This window comes from Erpetoichthys calabaricus, chromosome 8 (assembly GCF_900747795.2).
Source record: "Erpetoichthys calabaricus chromosome 8, fErpCal1.3, whole genome shotgun sequence".
Lineage (NCBI taxonomy): Eukaryota > Metazoa > Chordata > Cladistia > Polypteriformes > Polypteridae > Erpetoichthys > Erpetoichthys calabaricus.
Window position 1 is genome coordinate 97,033,723 of NC_041401.2, and position 25,360 is coordinate 97,059,082.

The 25,360-nt window shown below is 36.7% G+C and overlaps 2 protein-coding genes across 3 annotated transcripts in view; one reads left to right on the plus strand and one right to left on the minus strand.

Annotated features, from left to right (window-relative positions):
- Positions 1–1,742: 1,742 nt before the first annotated feature.
- On the minus strand, positions 1,743–24,636 carry rad51d (RAD51 paralog D). Of its 2 annotated transcripts, none has more exons than XM_051930796.1 (11): positions 24,340–24,636; positions 23,795–23,928; positions 22,873–22,934; positions 20,280–20,398; positions 19,628–19,709; positions 18,561–18,695; positions 10,056–10,163; positions 9,025–9,115; positions 3,711–3,781; positions 2,776–2,940; positions 1,743–2,233 (listed from the first exon to the last, which is right to left on the minus strand). In XM_051930796.1, the coding sequence occupies exons 2-11, from the start codon at positions 23,871–23,873 to the stop codon at positions 2,135–2,137; spliced, it is 1,011 nt and encodes a 336-aa protein (XP_051786756.1). In that variant the 5' UTR covers positions 23,874–23,928; positions 24,340–24,636; the 3' UTR covers positions 1,743–2,134. The 2 variants fall into 2 exon arrangements, with proteins under 2 accessions (XP_051786756.1, XP_028662951.1); XM_028807118.2 differs by having other exon boundaries at positions 10,068–10,163; positions 24,340–24,635.
- Positions 24,637–24,746: 110 nt separating this feature from the next.
- The window catches only part of tmem248 (transmembrane protein 248), a 72,799-nt gene continuing 72,185 nt past the window's right edge, over positions 24,747–25,360 (plus strand). The window contains 1 exon segment of the mRNA XM_051930803.1: positions 24,747–25,013. Within this exon segment, the coding sequence (XP_051786763.1) occupies positions 25,011–25,013 (3 nt within the window). The 5' untranslated portion in view covers positions 24,747–25,010.

Sequence of the window (25,360 nt, forward strand, 5' to 3'; positions counted from 1 at the left end):
TTTGGATCCACCTCATGTATTGTATATGAAAAAATAATACTTAATGAGCAGATTACTCATAGGAGTTCTAGCTAACTGCATACACAGAGCACACTGATGGATTGAATATCTATTGATCTTCAATGCTACCTACATATGGGCTTCCCTCTGATGGAAGTGAAATCCTATCTCAGTAATAATGATCTCCTTAGTATCCTTTGGTGTCATATCCTTTCTTAATCTGGTGGATGATGGGCACTGAACATTAGACACTTGCTCTTATTATATACTAGAAAAGAAAAATCCTGCCCAAAACGCAAAAACTGTCCAACCATTTATCAAAAACAGTTATTCCTTAATATGGCTGTCAGAATTGTGCCTGCTCTGGAAGCAAGAGATGAAAGGTAACAATAGACCGTAAATGAGCTGTTGAGAAAGTCTCAGATTGGCCAGTTTAAAGTAGCTATTCAAACTGACTTTAATATCTGAATGAAGTAGAACAGGGGTCTGTAAAGTCTGTCCTGGAGGGCAATAGTGGCTGTAGGTTTCTGTTCCAACCTGAATGCTTAATTAGAAACCAGTCCTTACCAATAACAGATCTTATTTAATTTTATGGCATGTTAGTGTTTTCATTCTGCCACGTTAGGACATTCTTTTACCACTGATTTTTTCTTTATAAGGATATCATCTAAATTTGTGGATTGAAGCAGATTAGTAATTCTCGGTCCTTCACTTTTTTCTCTTCAGTTTTGCTCTATATTTTGTTAAACTAGATAGTTCACAAGGAATACACAATCAAGTTAGATGGAGAACGGCTGCTTCCTTTGCCATTTGCATCTTATTACTATTACAATAGAAGCAAAGAATACAGCCTTTCAAGATTAAAATAAGCAATTAAGGGTGGGAAATCTTAACAAACAGGACAACTAAAATGAAGCCTAAAAATTTTGCTCGAGCAGTAAGTGCGTTAATGGCAGCAATTGACTTCTCATTAAGAAATCTGTTTGGAATAAAATCCTGCAGCCACTGCAGATCTCCAAAACCGATTTTGCAAACCCCTGAAGTACTGTAGAAGAGCACAAAAGTGGACATGCAGAGAACCTGCAAACTGTATACAGAAGGGACCCTTACCATGAGCAGAACACAGCTCCCTACAGATATGAGGTTGTGGCACCATTAAACTACCCTGCCAACATGTCACCCTACCAAAAGAAAGCATGTGTATGTACACTTGCACGCAAAGACAAACTGTAATTTCAAACTTAATATGGTGTGTACAAAATTGATCAAAGCAGTTCATTTCAGAATACTCTTCAAGATTCTGCTATGCACCTACTTTGTTCTGAAATTCAACACTATACAATACCTATTTATGCAGCTTATCCTTTATACCAGCACTCCATTCACCAAACAGCTTCTGACACTAGCCTTTACTAGTCTTCAGATTTACAACATCAACTCACCAGAAAATCCTGTCTAAATTGATCCAAGAAATTTCTTTAATTTCAATGCTTTGATATAAAAAAATAAGACAAACCATTTTGTAGTTGTTTTTGAGAAATATTTTCCTTGCATTCTATAATGTCACCGTTAAGACTGTTAAGCTTGCGCACTGAACTATATTGATCAACATTTATTCAACTTTGTACAGATATTGATTACATTGTTCTTGCTTATAATAATTGTGTTAATTATTTTGTAAATCACTGTAAGATGGTACTGTATATGTAAAAGGGCAAACAAAAATTAAAAACATCATGCCATTGGTTAAAAAAAATAAACTTTAATTAATTTCAATATAAAAAACATTTACTGTTTTGCAGTTTTGAATAATACTATCTCCTCAAACTGAATTACTTACTAACAAAGTGGCTAGAAAAGTTTACAGGTAAAACAAACTAACGCTTTGCATCCTGCCATGTGCCATTTACTTTGCACTACTAGTCAGAGTTAGTAAAACAGGTATTCAGTGACTTTAGAATTATTTTTTAAAAATATGCCAACGACAATGATACTATAGATCACAAAAGGGAGTCAGTTATTGTACATAGAAGGTGAAGGTACATGACTGTATTATGTCATGTTTATGTTAACTCACAAATATTTACTTTATCACATCATGAGATGGTAAAAAATCAAATGCAGAACATTCTGCCTAATGAGCTTCTTCAGGAATGCTGTCTTCTTTGGCTTCTTTAACAACTTTGTGATGGTTCCAAGATCCAAGGCAAAACTCCTCTGAAATTTGACATGGCTGAAAGAAATATCTCTGTTAAGATCATTTTTTTAGTGAGACTATGCAGTTTCTTTACTTCTAAAGATAACATAACATTCTCAAATTGACCAAATACAATTCATGTTTGATGGGGGTCGGAGCTTATTCTGGCTGCATACTGTGTATATGGTGTTAAAACTGCCTTGGACTGGGCATTAGTCCATAGCAGGACCCATTGGCGCACACACCCTCAGTCACAAAGGGGCTAAGTTTGGAATCACCAAACAACCTAGACTGTCTTTAAGAACTGTGAGAGGAAAATCCATGTAGTCATGGGAAAGAGCATGCATATTCCACATTGACAATATCCAGGTGTGGGTTCAAACCCAGGATGCTAGATCCATGAGGTAGCAAGACTATCCAGGGTGCCACCATGTCACCTATCTAAGAAAACGAAAGCAGGTTATATGGAGAAAGTACTTCAGGTCACATAATCTTTCAACATTCAACTAATTAACAAAACCATTAATTTGAAGGTCCTCAAAAACAAACCACCACTTTGAAACTACATCAACAGTTACCTGTCGGGATGACTTCAATAGGGTTGCCCGGCGCAATCCATTTTGTGTTGTCATCTCACTATTCACATGCTGTAGCAGAATGCGTGTGCGAGGAACATGACTCCACGAGCGCCCCAATCCTGGTTTCACTGCTCCATTACTCTCTCGTATCACATGATTTGTCACCTAACAGAAAGATGTTAAAAGGATGACAAAAAGATGTTACAAGGTCATTTCAGACACCTTTGAACAATATAGACAGAAAAGGTGTAATCCTCCCAACCTTGCAATGTTAAATGTTTTAAAAGGCAATAGCTACAGAACCACTATAATTTAAATTTCAGTATACTGTTTATGTTAACCAACTATTTTACACCTGAAAATTGCTATTACTTATCTCTCTTTTTCCATAAAAAATTCAACACATACAGTATACAGTCATGTTTAAAGGTAAAGACATACTGGACATATCAGGAAATAAATAAAAATGATCTAGCTCTCCCCACTTCATAAAACCAGACAAATCTGACCCCAATTATCAAACAACACAACAGATTTTACTTCCTCTTTATTTATTCAGTAAAATTACATGGACATTGTAAGGCTTCTATTTTCTCATTCAAGGAGACTTGAAACGCATTCTGTAAAATAAATTATATGAGCTAGCTGACAATTACATTATTCTAATATACAAGAATGTGAAAATTAGGCTAAAACTGTAATTGTCTACGTTACTGAACTCCTATCCCAGTATACACATTCCTGCAAACCCACACATTTATTAAGATCTATGTAGTTCATAAAATGATACTTTTATAAAGTACCGCCTTTTATCACATAGGAATAAATGGTATTACACAAAATGTCTAGACATTTTTCATTCTATGATTTCATAATACACTAATAGAATGCTGCATACAGTATCTATTGCACACATGATTATCAATAATACTTACCAGCACAGCAACACAGAAGTCTCGAGAAATCATTCGCAACTCCCCTGCCAGCTGCATCATAAGTGACAATCCTGCAAAGCATGATGACAATGCTCAGTGCTTAAAACACAGAAATCACTCCTGCATTTCACAAACCATTTTCATTATTATTTTTGAAAAACTACATAATGGATTCTAGGGTTAGAAACAAGATGCCTGTGTTAAACTTACACTTTTTAGACATCTACTGAATTAGCTTTTCTGAAACCACTAGGGGGCTCCGCCCCCTGCTCGCTTCGCTCGCCAACCCCTGGTGTTGGGAATGACAAAGAGCACGATGTATGAATGAGATATAGAATAGTGTGACGGTGTAGATGATGCAAATAGAAAGCAAACAATAAAGCGTGTGGCACAGTGTAAAGGTTTATTTGAAAATTTCTTTGTACACGCCGTTTAAGTGTAAAAGGTAATTCCAGGTCAGAACTTGTAAGGTCAATGAAGATGGTTATTGTTGTGATCAGAGTCAAGTTTGTCAGAGCTTAGAAAGAGTTGTGTCTCTCCAGGAAGTAATGGAATGATTTGGGTATTTATGTTTTGCACATTAATATTTTTTGGACCTAATATAGTGCGTTGTGTTAAAAGGGGCATTTGGTCTAATGAGATTGCTGTTCCAAATCTCTCTGTAACTAAGTTGTCGCAGATAAAGGCTTGAGGAATTGTAATAATATGTGGCTGAAGTCCATCTGTATTGGTGAGTGTACCATCTCTCAGTTGTAATAAGCAATTGTTATGATTTGGTTCTGGACATCGTATCTTTTTTACTAACTGTATCTTTTGAAAGCAATGCCAATTGTCTGCGTATTTTAAGGTGCACTGAACAATAGCTGAGTGCAAGGCATCTGGAAGAATAGCTAAGCACTGTCTAAAATCTCCTCCTCATAAAAGTACCTTTCATCCAAATTGAATATTATTATTCATAAACGTTTGTAGAAGTTTATGAATGGTGTTGAGTAAGTGACTTCATGCCATTGTACATTCATCAATAATTAACATTTTTTCAAGACGGATGTCACGTGCAGTGCCACCGTTAATGTTCATAGTGGATACCGATTTGTAGGATCTAATGCAGTTGATAAAGATTTCACTTTCAGGTACATAGTTAGTTAGAAGCTTTTGTAGATATTCAGTATATGAATGTAAAGAAGGCAGTCTAATTTGACCCTTTTGACAACAACGTGTAAATGTATAACTTGTATTGCCAGTTGTTTCTTCAGGGAAGTGAACTGAATGACAATGATTGCAAATGACATTCATTAATCCGAATGAATTTTCCTGGTGTATATTTTGCTTGTGCCGTTTGAGAGGCGCGTTGTTGCATGTGTAGTATTTGGGACGTGTTGTTTTGGAGCTGTAATCGATTTGCCTGTGCTGTGTGAAAAGCCTGTTGTAGCCTTCCTTGCCGTTAACGTATGTCTGAGACGGGAGGTGTTTCGTTTTGAATCCGTGCCTGTTGCGATGCAGCACTTTGATTGATAGCTTGCGTCATGTGGATCTAGGATGTAGATTTGTGCATATTTGCGTTGTTGATTTGTTTCAGGGTGCACTGTTCCAATGCGATTCAGTATTTGTGCACATATGCGAAAGCAGTATGGGCCATTGCCTTTTGGTGGCCTGATATTTACTCCGTTAGATGCAAAAGCAAATGAACTATTGTAGGATCTAATGCAGTTCATAAAGTTTTTACTTTTAGGTACATCGTTAGTTAGAAGCTGTAGTTGAGCTTTGCGTTTTTGGAGTCGAGACATTTTTTCTTTTAGAAATATGGATAAGTAATAAGGAGTATTGCACTCACTGTTAATATGGAGCCTTTTCTGCGGTTGAACGGTTAATAGTGCCTTATTGTAATGAGATCCACCTATGCTGCATAGCCGTCTATTTTGTTGTTTCTTTCGTGTTCGTGTGTTTGTTCCTGTTATCCTTTCCTTTTCATTTTGTACCCGTGACCGTGTATTCAAGACTTGTTTCTTTCTCAGCATGCGAAATATGGATAAGTAATAAGGAGGATCGCAGTCACTGTTAATATGTTTCCTTTTCTGCAGTTGAACGGTTAATAGTGCTTTATTGTAAGGAGATCCACCTATGCTGTCTAGTGTGAAGGTGTTGACGTTCACTTTAGAATATGTGGCTTTGGGTGTCACTTCTTATGGATGTGTGTGTGTGTGGGGGGGGTGGGGATTGTTGTTGCGCGAGCGTCTTCTTTCTTTTTGTGTTCCTGTGTCTTGTTGAATCCCCCTCTTGGTGTGTGTCCTGTCCGGTGCCTGTAGGGGGGGGGGCGGGGGGGGGGGGGTATTTGCCTTGCTGTTGTGCGCGAGCCTCTTTTTTTTTTTTTTTTTTTTTGGGTCTAGTTTCGTGTGCAATGTATTTTGTGCTTTGCCTGCATTTGACTACTTTTTTATGTGCCTTTTCCTTTTTTCGGTGCTCCTTGCGCGTCATTTCTCCTTTTTTGTCTTTTTTCTGTGCTCACTCCTTTTTTCTGTGGTCTTGTCCCCCTCTCGCGGCCCCTCATCCGCCTCTCGCGGCCTCTTTTGTCCCCCTCTCGCGGCCCCTCATCCGCCTCTCGCGGCCTCTTTTGTCCCCCTCTCGCGGCTCCTCATCTGCCTCTCGCGGACTCTTTTTGCGCCTGCGCAGTACGTCTTTTTGCAGCTACGGCCCATGGCCGGATGTGCCTGCGTCCATCATCCGGTTTAGCATTCTCGGTTAGTAATATAGATATGGCAAAATAAACATGATACAAGCTGAGGTGAGCCAGATAAAACTCAAAGCAAAACAAAATGTGCCTAAAACAATAACCTACCTGGAGTGGTACTTCTTAATTCTTCTGATTACTGATATGAACTTTGTATTGGCACCATTCCTTGTCTGACCAACCACATGCAGGTTAGTTATATAAAACTGTTATGAATCTACATTGAAGTATTTTCATATATTTTATCAATCTTTTTTTTGTGAGAGGGAGATGCTGCCTTTTTTAACTCAATCATACCAAACCAATTTAGAGATAAAATTTAGCCCAACACATATATCTTAGTTATAAGGAAGAAACAAAAGTATTGAGAGCAAACCAGTGTAGACATGGGGAAACATGCAAACTAAACATTGGCAGTTAGTCTGCAGAGATATGAGCCACATTCAAGGGATTTGTTAAGTAATTCTAACGACTACATCGCCACCATGTCATTTGGCAAAAACGCTTTTATAAATAAAATAGTGAAAAGATATTGTAAAAAACTTTATTAATTCATTTTCCTCTGTTAGTTGCACCAGCAGAATAATATTTTTTGGAAAGTGATTTACAATTTAATCAAAAAATATACAAAAATAATGAAAAGCTCATCATGGGTTTAAAATAAATATTTTCAAAAAAATTTTATTCAAAGAAAATAACATTCCATACAATCAAGTCTAACTTACAGAGCGAAGTAGATAACATTCCATACAATCAAGTGGAACTTAACAAAACAGAATTCAACAAAAAGAGCCAACAGCAAGAGTAAATCTATAAAATCAACAAAGAAGGGAGAATGTTCTTTTCCCTGATATAAGTGGTTATTCTAAAATGTTATTAACTTGATCTTGCCATATTTAAAAAAAAATAATCAAAAAGAACAGATCCTCTAAACGAGAATTAGATTTTTTTTCCCCCCAATTTCAAATAGTATAGAATGTCAGTTACCCCACTGACTTATAACATGTGGGCTGGGATTCTTCCAGTTTAGCAAGATAAGTATACATACTAGTACTGTGGTATAAGCAACTGCAATCAATTTGTCCATCTCCACTTTAAGTCACTCTGGGAGTACACCAAACACCAGTGTTAGGAGTGATTGTGACACCAAGGCTGACTGATAGGCATTCAAACTTTGAGTCAGAATTTTGTTGTCTCTAGCTTCTATAAACATTGCTAATCACTCCAGCTATACAAAGAAAACTAGAGGTGTAGGAATCTTAATACATAAAACAATCCAATTTGTAGTAGCAGATCCTGAAGGGCGATATGTTCTAGTGATGGGTAATTTATTTAAATCTAAAGTAATTCTGATAAATATCTATATACCTAATGTGGATGATAGAAATGTATTTGCATCTATTCCAAGTATGAACACTCATGAAATTATAATGGCCTAAGACTTTAATTGTGTTTTAAATTCATATCTGAATAGGTCTTCAACTAAATTTGCAATAACAACTAATATCACAAAAACAATCACACAATTTGTAATGTATCATAACTTATCAAACCCATGTAGATTTTTAAATCAAACCCAACAGAATATTCCTTCTTCTCACTAGTACATAATAGCTGCTCAAGAATAATTATTTCTTTATTGGTAATAATTTATTGCCCTCTATGAAACCTTACAAGTACAATGGCTATTGTTACCTCCGATTACACCCCTCTGATCTTGCAGCTTGAATCACTATGCCCTACACACTAATTTCGTAGCTGGCATTTTAACCCCCTGTCATTAGCAGATGAGAACTTTACAGACAGCAGTCACTGAAGTAATACTATGGGAAACTCTGAAGGATTTTTTTTTTTTTTTAAGAGGTCAGTTTATTTAATATTTTTTTCATAAAAAAAACGGAAACCAAGAAGACGTCATAGTTAATCAGCAAAATTACCAGAATAAATCAAGAATATGCCAAGTCTCCAAAAGATACACTTTATAGGCAAAAACAGGTTTTACAATCAGAATTTAACCTCTTGACAACAAAAGACATGAAACAGCTCATCTTTAAATTGTGACATAATTACCATGAACACAGAGAGAAGGATAATAAGCTTTTAGCTCAACAAATCCATAAGTAGGAAATCTGCAACGCAATTACAGTAATTATCACCACAGATAAAATCATTGACCACAAAAATATAACCCACATATTTAGAGAGTACTGTAAGTCCTTATATTCTACTCAGTTTAAAGAAGATAAGACAATCTAATGAGTACAGTGGAACCTCAGGTCACGACCGTAATTTGTTCCAAAACTCTGGTCACAACCCGACTTGGTCTTGACCCGAAATAATTTCCCCCATAAGATTGTATGTAAATACAATTAATCCGTTCCAGATTGTATGAGCTGTATGTAAATATGTATATTTTTAAAGATTTTTAATCACAAAAATAGTTAATTATACCATAGAATGCACAGTGTAATAGTAAACTAAGTGTTTAGTTACTTCTTCTGCTTGGTCTCTCTCTCTATCTCTCTGTTAATTGCAATGCAAAATAAATTTTCATTTCTTCTGCCCTTTAAAGATGCAATCTTTACATACCTTCTATCTGGTTGCCACCAATGACAGGAAGGAGGACAGCTCTCACAGAATCTACAATGACTGCCTTCAGAGAGCTGCTGCCACTGGGACTCTGCAACACAAAAGATACCATTTCATTTACTGTGAGTAGTTCATAAGTAACGAGGATGTGATTCCCATCAAACGTGTCCTGGAAAGGGCAGGTACAAAAAAGTATGCATTACACATTTAAGTCTTTTTTGAACCCTGAAAACAAGTGAGGTTTACGAAGTAAATAGATCAAAGACTACATGCTGGGGAAAAACTTTCCGTACAGTAATATTGGTATAATAATTAGAGGTAAGGAAGATACTATTGTTGATAGTCAGTGAAACAACTGTTGAGCTAAAACGGAAGTAGGGCTCTGAGGTTTCTGTATGTGGCTCATTTTGTTTCACATGGAGGTGCAAAATAATGCTGTTTGTAAATTAGATCTGCTGTTGTGTACATTCACTGGCTTATTTACAGTATTTAACTTTATACCGTAAGATTAAAACTGGCATCATGTCTCACAGTTTATTTCTGCTCAATCTGGCCTCTATAACACTGAACTGAATTTATTGAGTTCAGAAAAATAGATTAATAAATATATATTAATATATACAGTATATTTTCAAAGCACAGCAAAAAACTTTGAAGTCTAAAAAAAACATTTATAGGAGCCATGTAGCTTTGAATAAAGAAAAAAAACATGAAAGTGCATAAAATAATTAAAAACTATTCTCATAAACAAACACTTGTGTCATTTTCTTATTATACACAAATGAGAAATGTCTCCTTAAAAATAGGATTTTACATTTTACAGCAATAGTCCAGAAAAGAATACTGAATGTGATTGTTTTTGTTTTGTATATATATGTGGAAGTGTCTTATGACCAAAAAGAACAACTTAAAAGTAGAACTGAGGGAATATTTTGCTTAAATTTCCATGACTACAAAACCTCACCACTGTCTTTATATAAATATGCTTATTCCACTATTTAATGATGGTTTACAACTTGACATCTGTTTACATTTTCACCCACCTCTGGAAAACCCCCAGTTCTTAATGTTTGAAGCACCTTCAACATGGAAAATATATCAAAAACTTCTGTGACATAGATCCTACGCAGAGCATCCAGCTGCAGAAAAAAGACAGACTGATGAAATACCTCTTTAAAATAGTATCCAAATAATATTATAAATACATTTTTACTAGATTCTAAAAATAAGCAAAAAGCACATGATGATTTGAATACAGGCTATAGATTGTCACATAACCAACAGTATGGTCTGATAACATTTCATATATGCATATCAACATTTAGAAAATAAGACTATCTGCTCTTGAGATTTCCCAGTGTTAGTTAAATTATGGGTGTAATATAAAGATTTATACTGTAATTTCAGCTTCAGATGCTTAGGGTATCTTTCATCTTCTCACATCGCCTGGAGGTCATTAAAGCTCAGATACCAAGTTCAAATCTAAAACATTAAGCTTCTTTGAATGGATCTGTTAAGCAAAGGAATATATTTTTTGTGTTTGAGAATAAAGCACGTAAGAGCTAAATGGGTTTGATGCTGCACAAGGGACATGTTTAGGTTTTAGACAGTGTGTGCTTTTGCGATTTCAATTGGAAATTGCATTAATGCAAACATAGTTTTTAGTAATAAAATATTTTGTAAACATTCTTTTAGCTTGAAGAATGCAGTTTGCTTTGTGCAAAATTCACTCCTACACTCATCAGCTTAACACTAGAATTACCAGAGTCTGTGAAAAAAACTCACAGATCCGGCCCACCTTAAAACCGTTCTCACCTCTCCGCCAGCGTCTTTTGTCTTCTAAATGTGCCGATTAAGACGAGCAGCAAGCAGCCAGCTATTCCATCCCCCACCGTTGCAGAATGTTCACTAAGTTCTCCCAGCTCATGCCTTGATTGATTATCTGGGCGTGAACTGAACTGCTGGAGTTTTAGAGTGGAAATAATAGATCGTTATTTGGAACACATGCATTTCATGTGTGTTCCGTTTCTACAGTAATCTGTGTAAACACATTGTTAAAACAGAAACTTTTTCATATTTTAGTAATAAATGTTACAAAATGTAGGCATAAACTATAGAATGCGTGAAGCCTGATTTCCAAAGATCAAATAAACACTTTCACAAAAGGTTCAAGAACGATATAACAGCTTCCGTGGTGTATCGCCAAGATTAGCTGTCTTAAAACGCAGCATGCTTGCCGTGCCTCACAGACCCAAGTTCGATTACCCGCTGGGGAAAAAGTGATTTTTTTTTTTTTTTTTTCCTTTTTAACCTTCGCCGCTCTGCCTGCCTGTCTGCAAGCGTCTGCTTTCTGTGTGCTGGGGCGTTTTTCTTTTTCTTTTTTCCTTAAGTAAATCGTTAACTTTAAAATGTCAATCGTGGTTATTTCTGTTTGAATAATTCATGCTTTCATTCATTATAGCTAATACTGTTATCAAGTGGTCGCTATTTTTGCCTGTTGTATACATTCTATCTAGTGTCTTTATCTCCACTCTCACTGCCCGCTTGCAGCGCGTGTTGATTGATATATGATTTAATGTATTTGTTTTTGACAATTCTCCGAGTTGTAAAATACATATACATTATATATAAAACAAAACTACTATATAGCTAATACTGTTATGTATCTGTCTAGTGCCTTCTCTGTCTACCTATTATATAAGTGTCTTCCTTATCTATCCATTTATCTAGTGCCTTTCACATGTGAATGTACTCTCACTGCCTGCTTGCCTTTCACGTCTATCTATGCATTATTCAGTGATCTGTCTGACAGTGTGCGTCTTACAGAACCTAAAAATAAGAACAGTTATAAGGACACTTGTTAATGTTAATTGCAGTCTCAGTTGTCAAAAAATATTTTAAAAGGAGCATCCCACATGAAAATATAATGATCTCATTAACCGACAGTGCATACTAATTTATAAATTTTATGTCCGTTTGAGGTTAAAAAGAAAAAAAAATATACCACTTTCGCCCCAGCGGGGAATCGAACACGGGTCTCTGAGGTACGGCAAACCTGCTGCGTTCTGAGACAGCAAATCTTAGCGCTACGCCACGAAAGCTGATGTACCTTTCTTGAATCTTTTGTGAAAGTGTTTAATTGATCTTTGGAAATCAGGCTTCACACAATCTATAGTTTATGCCTACATTTTGTAACATTTATTACTAAAATATGAAAAAGTTCCTGTTTTAACAATGTGTTTACACAGATTACTGTAGAAACGGAACACACATGAAATTCATGTGTTCCAAATAACAATCTATTATTTCCACTCTAAAACTCCAGCAGTTCAGTTCACTCCCAGATAATCAATCAAGGCATGAGCTGGGAGAACTTAGTGAACGTTCTGCGACAGTGGGGGATGGAATAGCCGGCTGCTTGCTGCTCGTCTTAATTGGCACATTTAGAAGACAAAAGACACTGGCGGAGAGGTGAGAACGGTTTTAAGGTAGGCTGGATCTATGAGTTTTTTCGTAGACTCTGGTAATTCTAGTGTTAAATCACTCTAGTGCAGAAATGACACCTGCAATGATATTACACAACCTTGACATTCTTTCTAACTTTTTTAAACTTGGAGAGGTTGGGTTAGAATGAGCTGGATCTGAGGAAAAAGTCTCTGTGTCTGTTTTGGTGTTGGGTCAAACAGTATTTAGGACAAGTCTTATTCACATCACAGTTTTACACCTATATGGACTTTTAATTAACATCCATCCTTCTTGGTAGATTTACTCCTCCATTTACCTTAGGTTTACTGGACATTGTTTATGAGCCGAAAAGTTTTCTTTGTGCCCTGTATCCCTAGTATGGTTCATTCATCTTTGTATTCTTGTGCCACTTCACTGAAGACTAGCTTTATGTTTGGCCACTATCTAGAGTGTTCTGACTAGCTGCATCATTGTCTAGATTAGGAGCTGCAGAATCACTGACTAGAAGTTCCTAAAATGGATAATGCATACAGCAGAAAAGACCACTGACATCTCTCTGCCCTCCATTAAAAAAATTTTCATTAAGCGCAATATCCGCAAAGTCTACAGTGTTGTAGAGAACCGTTCCCACTCCTCCCATGATCTCTTTATCCATTTTCCATCTGGAGCACCATTCTGAAGCATCCGAACCAGTTCAGCCAGGTTCTGCATCAGCTTCTACCCTTGGTTATCTGGATTTTGAACTCTGTGTTGCCTTCCTGCCCCCTGATCTATTGCTAACAGTTTATTTATATATGGTACAATGTGTTACTACTGTTGTTTTTATTATTAGTTGTTGTTATTATTTATTACTATCTACTCTACCTTTTATTTATTTATAGTATAGTGGAGTTTTTCACTTGTCTTGAACATATGCTGTGCTGTGTTTATGTATATGTTACACTGCAGTCCTGGGGAATATTACTTTGTACCACTGTATACTGTAATACTGTGTAAGGATGGTATGACAGTAAAGCCACATGACATGGCTTGATCCTGTTATGTAATGAAGTGAAAGAGAATTACCTGTTGTACCATAACGTGAGAACACGCTTTAGTAACAGATGAACAGTGTCAATTGCTCATTAATTTCTCCTCACCTTATTTGCTCAAAAATGTCATTTCACTATGTTAAGGTAACTCTATTATATTAGCTACATGAGTAGGTAACCTGCCCCTTGTATTAACAGTTCTCTGCATTAAGAAATGTTTCCTAACATTTATTTAAAACGTAATTAACTTCCTTCTGTGCCTTTAAATTAACTTTAGGGTTAACAGTGGCATTTGTCTGATGTACTTCCATCACCATTTAAAACACTTAAAGTATATCATGTCATATTTTCTACAAATGCCCCGTCAAATTTTCACTGGGATTCTTCTGTGTATACCAATCAGTGCTACCACAGGGGTAAAAATGTCAGAAAAAATATATCCGTATGTATCTGCTTTTTCCTTCACTGTATATTTTTCCTCGTTTGCCCTTTTAATACACTTGACCACCTCCTTGTCTATTCTCGAACTGCTGTAATATTCTAATAAATGTTTACATTTTTGTTTGTTATTACCAATACTCATCTTGAGGTGCTTCTCAAATTTCTAAATTTCCTTATAGGAATTGCTGTAACATATTTATAGGCCTTATGGTTAACTAGGGGGCTCCGCCCCCTGCTCGCTTCACTCGCCAACCCCTGGTGTTGGGAAATGACAAACAGCGTGATGTATGAATGAGATGTAGAATAGTGTGAAGGTGTAGACGATGCATATACTGTAGAAAGCAAACAATAAAGTGTGTGGCACAGTGTAAAGGTTTATTGGGAAATTTCTTTGTAAACGCCGTTTAAGTGTAAAAGGTAATTCCAGGTCAGAACTTGTAAGGTCAATGAAGATGGTCATTGTCGTGATCAGAGTCAACTTTGGCAGAGCTTAGAAAGAGTTGTGTCTCTCCAGGAAGTAATGCAATGACTTGGGTATTTATGTTTTACACATTAATATTTTTTGGACATAATATAGTGCGTTGTGTTAAAAGGGGCATTTGGTCTAATGAGATTGCTGTTCCAAATATCTCTGTAACTAAGTTGTCTCAGATAAAGGCTTGAGGAATTGTAATAATATCTGGGTGAAGTCTATCTGTATTGGTGAGTGTACCATCTCCCAGTTGTAATAACCAATTGTTATGATCTGGATCTGGACATCGCATGTTTTGTACTAACTGTATCTTTTGAAAGCAATGTTGAGTAAGTGACTGGATGCCATTGTACATTCATCAATAATTAACAGTTTTGAAAGACGGATGTCATGTGCATTGCTACTGTTCATGTTCATAGTGGATACCGATTTGTAGGATCTAATGCAGTTCCTAAAGTTTTTACTTTCAGGTACATCGTTAGTTAGAAGCTTCTGTAGATATTCAGGATATGAATGTAAAGGAGGCAGTCTAATTTGATCCTTTTGACAACAACGTGTAAATATATTACTTGTATTGCCAGTTGTTTCTTCAGGGAAGTTAAGTGAATGACAATGATTGCAAATGACATTCATTAATCCGAATGAATTTTCCTGAATAGTGGACTCATTATTGAACGCGTTGTCAGCTAACTGGCGAAAGCGTTTAACAGGTGTCTGTTGTTGATGTCCGTGACCTGTATGTTTTGCTTGTGCCATTTGAGAGGCGCGTCGTTGTATGTCCAGTATTTGGGACGTGTTGTTTTGGAGCTGTAATCGATTTGCCTGTGCTGTGTGAGAAGCCCGTTGTAGTTTACGGCGTGCATTGTTTGTATTGAGCCTTGCCCGTTTTTGTATGTAGGTCAGTTGAGCTTTCTCTTTTTGGAGCCTTGCCTGCTTGTTTTCCGGCATTCCAGATGCGCGGTGTAGACGTCTGCGTTTATTTATTTTGTCCCTTCGCTGTCGTTTCTGTATGTCTGAGACGGGAGGTGTTTCGTTTTGAACCCGTGCCTGTATCGATGCAGCACTGTGAGACGCGCGCTGCATGCGTCTACGTTCATGTTGTACCCGTGATCGTGAATTCATGACTTGTTTGTTCTTCAGCGTTAGATATATGGATAAGTAATAAGGAGGATCGCACTCACTGTTAATATGGAGCCTTTTCTGTGGTTGAACGGTTAATAGTGCCTCATTGTAATGAGATCCACCTATGCTGCATAGTGTGAATTGTGTTTGGTCCCGTTATCCGAGCCGTATCGTTTTGTACCCGTGATCATGAATTCATGACTTGTTTGTTCTTCAGCGTGAGAAATATGGATAAGTAATAAGGAGGATTGCACTCACTGTTAATATGGAGCCTTTTCTGCGGTTGAACGGTTAATAGTGCCACATTGTAATGAGATCCACCTATGCTGTATAGTGTGAACGTGTTGAGATGACGTATGTTTAATAGGGATGGTTCATTTAGAAATGGGGCTTTGTGTGTCATTTGTTATTTATGTTAGTGTGGTCGTGGGTCTGAATCGTCGTTTTTGTGTACGTTTCGTGTGCTATGTCCGTAGTCTGTCCCGTTTTGTGTCCAATGGGTTTTGTGTGGTGCTCGCGGCTTCTTTTTTTTTTGTGTGGTAGGGGCTTGTTGAATCCTCCTCTTTGTGTTTGTCCCGTTTCGTGTGCAATGGGTTTCGTGCACAGCGCCGGCATCTGACTCTTTTTTTTCTGTGGTCTGACTTTTCTGTGCGCGGTGCCTCATTTCTTATTTTAGGTTGCATTCCATCCGGCTCCCGTTGCTTGCGGGGGGGGGGGGGGGGGGGGGATTTGTGGGACGCCTGCGCAGTACGTCTTTTGCGTCCACGGCCCATTGCCGGATGTCCCTGCGTCCATCCGGTTTATCATTCTCGGTTAGTAATGTGGATGCTGTTGCCATTTTTTTTAAAGACATTGTCATTTAATGTATGTTTTGTGCTATCTGTTTAGCTGTCCATGAAGGAAATGTTATTTATTGTAATATTTGCAGTTTTTGGTTTAAAAGTATCCTGCTATCAAACTACTTTCATGTCTATATCTGGAAGTTTCTTAGTTTCTTTAAAGCTGCTACAAGTCTTTTTGAAATAAAATTAAGTAACATTTTTGCATCATGGTTCAATAATCTTTATATTCTGTATTAGGTCTTTGATTATTTTAGAGTATTAAGTAAGACGTGACAGTGTTCTCTTCCTGAATGCAATTTAAAAAATAACATAATTAATAAACAAAATAGGTTAATTCTATGAATTCATATTTTACCATTCCATTACTTCTTTGCAGCGTCATGCGTATATTTGTTATAATTGTTCATATTATTTGCAATGAGAAAGCTTCTTTAAATGTCATCTCTATTTTCGTGGCTTGCTGTTCTGGTTTTATTCCTTTCCTCTTATGCCATTCAGTGTTTCATAAAGCTCTTCAAATTTGTCATGCATAACTGCTAGACAATATTTTTTTGTTTTGTTTATACAATGACAAATGAATCCAAACCAGTTCTAGCCATAAGCTTATCCACAAGAACAATAGGTCTGCTGCTTTTGAACTTGGCAAACAAGACACCACACTCAACGTTACTGATACAAACCTGCATTTCAGCTCAACTAATAAACAAGATCTCTGCTACATCTTTTGTTGTGGTGGGATAAGAGGTTGGCAGCTACAGCTACTTATTCCTTATTTATTCCTAAGTATCAGTCTCTGTTTTGGCTTCTCATAGACACTTCTCTCTCTTGAAATGATGCCCTTAAACAGTTTAAACTTCCTGCCAGTTTACTATAAAAATAATTATGAGACTGTAATTGAAACAATGAAAAGTAGGTTTTAGGATATATGACACTATATTTGCAAATATTATACAAGTAAAAACCAAACATGTCGGACTACAGTGTCTGCACCTTGAGCATTATAATGCAAGACGTACAACATATTTGCATTTACTCTAATAAATCTAATAGAATCTATTAGGAATTGTTTACAAAATTATATTAGTATGTTAGTATTTTACACATAAATATTCTGTTTTTGAATTTCAAAAAGGACCTCAAATAAACAACTTGCACACAACTTAATTTGACCACATTTCCAGTATGCAGAACTGATGTCAAAGGCGGGGCTGTTGCATAAAAAGAATTTTCCTTACAGAAAGCACCTTTGTAGTTGCCTTTTGAATCAAGACCAGTTGAACAGCTATCAAAAAAGTAGGTGCACAAAGGGGTGACGATCTAAAGTGTTGCTGTTTGCCCACGGGCCATTTGTAATTACATACAGTACATATAAGATAATAAAAACAAGTTATAATATAAGACAATGTCCTCTTACATCTGGAATGAAGCATATACATGCATAGAAAGTAATGTCCTTGAGAGTATAAAGTGCACTCAGGTCTATGTGGAAAGGACTGCTTGGTTAATTAATATAATAGAAATACAAAAAAAATCTCCTGAAATTAGGCACAAGATTATAACAAAATTTTGTAACTTGATTTGCCATGATGACCAGTGATGATGTACAAAGTAACTCAATGATTAGATAGATAGATAGATAGATAGATAGATAGATAGATAGATAGATTAATGAGTAATTTTAAAATTTTTTTGTCTTTATAAACTTTAGACAATAGTAATAGTACTGCAATGTGTAAGGAATATTTAGGGAATGTTTATGAACTGTAAATACAATTTATTAGGCACTGAATATGCATACATTACTCTAATACTGAATGGAAGTTGGAGAACTCGACAATGCTGTTTTCTGGGAACACTGATCTCAGAACGCAATATACCAAAACTTATAACTTGTGCCTTTTTATAATAGCATTCAAAACCTTTTAAAAAATGCTTTTACCTTAATTTTGTAAATAAACTTTGTTTTGCTTTGAATTTGCCAAGTTTGTGAAAAAAAACAAAGTATTTTTTTCCATATTCCACGCAAGGTCTTTTAATATTAAAATAGAAAAATGTTATTTTGTGTAACTATTTTATATCTATCTATCTATATGACTCTCTAGGAAACAAGTTCAAGAATATTTAACAGCTTGATCTCATTTGTTAAAGCTGAGTCATGCTAACCTGCTGCTCTGCAGTGGACACCTTAGACTTCACAATCTCCAACAGGCGAGAGGCTGACAGACCTCCTGTTGAATCGATATAGACAACATTTCTCTTTAACTCACATGCCACATTTGCTGCCACACCAAGGCAGACCTAGAATAAAGCAGGGGAAAAAGATATGTTTAGATAAAAAAATAACTTATCTTTGATTTATAGTCTCAGTTCACTCAAAAAGAGCCTCAGGTTTTAAACTCTTAATATGTGTTAATTGAATAAGAGTTAATAATTAACATATTTAGTTTAAATGTTTGTAAATATCCATTTAAAATTCATGGGTCCACATAATAAATATACTTTGGCATCACGTGCATGTAAACCAAAAACATACTGTTTTCACAATAAATTATTGATCTTTCCACAGAAGTAACTATTCATTTCTCAAAAATTGTTAAGTGCCTTGTGTTAATTAGCTATAGCAATGAATATCCTATGAAGCAGTTGCACCACTTACATTTTATTTTTATTTTCAGGGCATTTGCACTCTTTTACTATACTCACGGAGATATGATGCACCTCTTTAAAATATACATTTTGGCCAATCAAGGTGGAAGCAAATAATGTGTATAAAGAATCTTGTAAACACTGCAGGGACAGTAATGAATGACTGAGGACAACAGTGATGAGGACAACTAACTTGCTTCATTGGGGTATGTTAGATTATTGAAATCACGGCAAGGCAAATAAAAAAGTAAAACAATGAACTGACTCACTACAGATAGTATGTATATTTAGACTAGCTAAGTTACAAATTATGTTTCACACTGTTGTACTGCATATATTTACCTATTACAGCTATTTCTTTGTTTAATAATTTGTGTTTAAGAATTTGTTTCTGCTGCACCATTGCGATGTACTGCTGCTGGTTTTCATGTTTCTGCACAAGCGAGACCAGTAATATTTTAAATTTTAGTTTAAGGTAAATTGATAATAAATTGAATTGGACCATTACTAAATCATTACTATACTCATAAGAGTAATGAATACTGATGTTGCAAATGGATCATTTCTCATTTGTGATTCAATACCTGTGTTTTCCCACTTCCTGGTGATCCGATTAATTCTGTCACCTCGCCTGTATACAGGCCAGAATCTAACAGCTTGTCAAGACTATGGAATGAGGAGGGAAAAAAAAACAAGAATGAACTTTGCTCTGCTAGAATGACTTAAAACCATTTATTTAGTTTAAACTGGAAGAAATTACAGTGATACATTTTCCTTTTGGTATAGCATTACACCCTAAATGCAATTTAGTGTAGACCTGCAAATAGCAAATATCACACACACAGCCCTTCCACCTACCTGAAAATGCCCTTTAAAATTAGAAGTAATAAAATATGCAGGCCAGAGGGTAAAATGAAAATTAAACTTCTTCCTTATCCTCACTCCCAGCCACATGACAGAGAAACAACAATTCAGTTTAAATCCTTACACTCAGGAAGAGGTAAAATAATACTTTGGCAAAAACTAAGGGTCAATGGATAACTTGATTTTTAAAATACACTCTTCCAGAGAAAGGCGTAGTATTCTCCATTGAAGAATACATATTTTGTGGAAACCTATTTTCTACTAGGAATACACGAGTACATAATAATGGTATAATGGAAATACACTGACTTAACCACATGCTCAAAGTACTGACCACTACTCTGACTAAAGTGCATAAAAATATTTCCTTACCTCTCATTTCCAGTAGATAGGATGGCAGTGGAGCTCAGTAACTCATCATAAAGATCAGCTCCATTTATAGGAAATGAAGCATATTGTGCAAGTAGGACACGATTGATAGCCACAAGTGTCTAAACAAATATACAAATATAAATAAACAAACAAACAAATAAATAAATAAATAAAATGTATGATTCACACAGTACATCTGCAGCAATAAGAACAAAATCAAACATTTGGATATTTACTGATTGATGGGAGGGGGCTGGAAAATATTTCTTTATAAAAAGTTAATTTTCATATACTGTACATATTTAGAACTTATCTAACATAAGCTGTAAATTAAATATCAGTAGGATTTTTGATAAATATGTAAGCAAAGAGTAGACACTACTAGTCAGCACAGTAGTCAGTGATTGTAACGGCTTATATTTGACAGTCAAGTTTATTATGAAAGTGTAAATCAAGTTATCAAGATACAAAATGAATAGGTTTCATAGGTGTAATTCAAGATGCATTAATATATGTCAGGGAAAAGTCATTCTCAAATCTATTAACTGAGACAGGTCTGTCCTGTGTGAAAGGATTAATGAAAGTCTAAATGTGCACTGCAATTCAGAAACATTCTGTTGCAGTATAAAGCAAATCAGTAGTCAGAATGAAACATAAGAGAAAGCTTTACTCCTGGAACTTCTTAGGATGAGTGTGCTTAATTAGTAATTCTATACATATTTCTTGTGCAAGAGAGAGTGTTCTAAAAGAGGAAATACAATCTGTAAAAGAGGAGTCTTCTAATTCCCAAAGAGACTGCATTTAAACAGGAACAGTAGAACATAGACCCTTCTTCATATGTGAATTGTGTTTGTGACTGGAGAAATAAACGATTTTATAGGTGGGGAAAAAATGGAAGGTTATTGTACAGTAAAAGAGATGAGAAGAGACAAAAACATAATTCATGAATATGTGCAGGTCTAGTTTTTAAACATTCTTTTGTACAAATGCACACTTAATCATCACATTCTAACTCCAAGTCAGCTAAGCTTCAGGGATATCAATCTGTCCAGTTAGGAAGCGTAAGTGTTTGCAAATCAACTTCATGTGGTTTGGTGCAAATGAAAGTGACAACAGGTGCACTGGAGAGGCATCAGCAAGGCAACTACTAAAATGGGAATGGTGGCCACAGACAATTGCTCTTTCTATCCTTCCTGACTGATTCTTATCTAGTTTTGCATTGTGTTAATGTCCTTTTCAGTAGCATGAGGCGGTACCTGCAGCCGATTCAGGTTGCACAGGCAGTCCAGCTACTCCAGGATAGCAAATCTATACATTAATTTCCTTACAATGTTTCCACAATTTATGCCATTAAAAAATGTGTTTTGCTTAAAGTATGGCATGCCTAATGTGATCAGAATTTACTGTCAAGCTAATAGGTGAAGTGGTGGAGAATTTTTAGTGGTGGTGTGGTGGCTATGAGGTTAGGGATCTGCACTGGCAATCAGAAGATTATGAGTAAACAGCAAAAGTGACTCTATTTCATTGGGCCCTTGAGCATGGCCCTTACCCAGGACAGATCAAATGCAGGTTATGACATTAATCTGAATCCAGCCCTGCTTGTAGGCCCTCCAACCATGCAGGGATAAACCTTGGGGTTGGTGACAGAATTGGCACTCCAGCCACCATAAACACTTCACACTGGTTCCATTCCATCTGAACTAGTGTGGTGCTGAGGTATTGCATGGCTGCACTTGGGTCCTAATATGGGATCCTGAGTTGGTTTGTCGTGTGGTGGGTGCGGCAATGTGCTCCATCAGCACGTGCTCCTAACTTCTAAAAGGTGAACAAAAAACACACACTCATATTATATATATGTAGTATACTAAACAAGTGATATGTTATGTACAGAAATGAGAAAACTACAGGCATGTATTCTAACACAAATATTGCTAAATAAGTTGTAATGTGCTATATACTCTTCCTCAAAACCATAGATATCAAAATTTGTATGCATCTCATGATATAATTTTAGACCTTATCAATTATCCTTATTACATATTAAAACCTATCCAAAGATTAACAAGCTAAAAGTGTTTAAAACTAACTGAATATATGAAACTGTCAAAAGAAAAAAAAATGAACAAATTCTGATGCCTCTCTTACTCTGAACAGCTTCCTGTGTTTTGCACTTTAACATGCACCTTAGCTCAAACACTAAAACTTTTCAGGCAAATTATGTACCTGAGAGTCTTGAACATGTGGCAGATATACAATAGCAAGAGTCTGAAAAAAAAAAAAAGAGTGTCAGGATGTGTGGCTTATCTATTGTTAATTATATCTGTATTGACCCCCTTTTTTTGACACCCACTGCACGCTCAACCTACCTGGAAAGGGGTCTCTCTTTGAACTGCCTTTCCATTTTTTCCTACAAGGTTTTTTTTGGGAGTTTTTCCTTGTCTTCTTAGAGAGTCAAGGATGGGGGGCTGTCAAGAGGCAGGGCCTGTTAAAGCCCATTGTGGCACTTCCTGTGTGATTTTGGGCTATACAAAAATAAACTGTATTGTATTGTATCTTTCTGAAAAACACTTATGAATCAGCCATGGTATCCCACCTTGTATGACAGTGAACATTTACATGATAGCTCCTCTGCATCTGCTGTCACCAGGTCGACCACTACAAAAGAAAGAAATAATTATTTGGATATTCTTAAAAGCAGCTCTCTTGAACATTTAGCACAGAACAAAACAGTCAACTCTGAATTTACATGATGTACCAGAAACTACTGCACTTCTAACTATCTCACTTGCCTCTACACTGTCTAACTCAGGAAAATGAAATCATGCTCTCAATGCAAACCAGTTGTATGTCACTTAGTCCTTTGGTCAAAAATACAAAAACACAGAGAGAGATGGGTTTTTATTCTCATAGTTAATCAGATGTCTTTCCTCAAATTGGTGTCAACCACCATGCCATTTTGCCCCAATATTTAGATTGTTAATGTACACATCAGGTCACAAGAAATGCTCAGGGTGAAATTCTACCCTGTGGTAATTGTTCTGAAAAACACTTTAGCTTCTTTGTTACCCATTCTCAGTAAGTTTTTGTAAGACAGGTGAATGAATATTATTGAATACATGTTGGGCCTCCTAAATAATACCAGTCATTGATGCTTGGAGTGAAGATCTTAAAAGCTCCTTATCTGATACATGACAATTTCTATGTCTGTGCCCAAGACACTACTGTAGTTTTCCTTCTCCATGGCATCAAATAAACTCATAAATTTACTATTTATTAATTGTAATAATATGCTGTCTGCCAGCTATGCGCAATAATGAAGATACTCATGCTCTAGAAGTTGCAGTGCAATTTTATTCACTCTCACTTTGAGACGATGACTTCGTTAAATTTGTGTCCTCAAAGATACTGTATAAAACAAATACTTGAACTTTAGCCCTGAACTGATGCGCTAACGGACATCTGACTGTTATAATTAACCCGCTCCGTGATTACGCAGTTTCTGCTTTTCCCTTTACCAGTTCGGATGTTCTGAGTCCTCAAAGCCTGTATCACTTCAGCAGTTAATCCAGGACACTGGCCCTCTTTCAAGATCATCTGGTGCAAAAAGTGTGGCAGACAGCACAGGAAACGAAAAATATAAGGTGGTCAGCTGCAAAAAAAAAAAAAAAAAAGTTAATAAAATACTGAAAGCACTCCTTAGGGCTTAGATGGTGTGCTTTTAAAGCAGAAGCACCATCTTATCCAGCAAGTATCAGTAATTCAAACACACCAAAAGAGCAAAAACTGCCCCTGCCGTAATGAGAACACACTATGAAGCAATGAGGGCGTGGTGTCTTCAAAATCTGTGCAGTCTCCCCTAAAAAGAGAACAATCCTACAATACCAATGGGTTATGAGCTAGTTTCGTTTAATTTGTACTCTCGGGACAAGGGAATGGAGGTCTACATCAGACATCTCTACACAAGTCCTTTAACAATTTCGCAAAAAAGAAAAAAGTGACCGACACCGCTTCCAGTGACCCGAAGTCATTAACCTGGTGCAACTAGATATCGAAACCGTACCTACTGCTAATGAAGTACTGGTACCCGAGCCCAATATCCGCAATTAGTCAGTCGGAGAATGCTGAGACAGGCACGTTCCTTTCGAGAGCGCGCGCTCCGTTTTCCCGCACATAAACTTAGCTTTTACTTGAGTCAAACCAGCTGTACAGGAGCCACTATGCTTTAATTACAGCGAAGGATGCAATGTATTTTCAAAACAAATCGATAGAGCTCGGTGATAATCAGAATTAAAGCGAAAATGTATTGGTAGCAGTTTATTCTTTGGATTGTAATCCTTCGTCCCGCATCCAAAACGGCGTCGGTAGTATGAGTTTTGTCCCCCGCGGGTCGCCGTAGCTGGGCGTGCTATTTTCTGGCGTGCCTCGACATCAGCGTGCGTATTTGCGTGCGTGAACGGCCTTAGTGTAGAAGGGAACATAGCTAGTGTTGGGACTGGCGCTCCCATGAAGGCAGTAGAGGAGTAGGAGGAGGTGCTAAAGGTGTAAACAGGAGCATTGGGGCAGACGTGGACTTTAGAGTAAGAGCTAAAAGCTCGCCACAAACAGGGATCCCAACCTGGCGGCATGGGCGAAGAATGGGCCATAAAGCGTGGTGAACCCTGAGTGTTTCCTTTCTTGCCCGCACCGCCAGGATTCTTGACACGGTAGCTGCGGCGGATACTCGTGGATAACATGGTGAGTAAATTACAGGGAGAAATCAAAAACAATAAAACGGAAATATGCATGAATGTAATCTGTCTGAGTGCTTCTCTGGACTTGTTTACATTCTGTTAAGTTGCTGATGCCGCATTTACTCAATGATTGGTAAAAGATCTGCAGATTAGTGACGTGACGTAGCTGAAGGGGAATTCAACACCCTTCTTCTAAGACTCCTGTATAGATAATTTTGCTTGGAATACCCGTTACGTTATTTGTTGCCGCTAAATGTTATGGCGACATTCTTGCATAACACAGTTTAATGTCTGCACCCAGTTGACACTGTTAATGTCGTTCAGGCTGTTGGATTCGATCACGTCATGGTA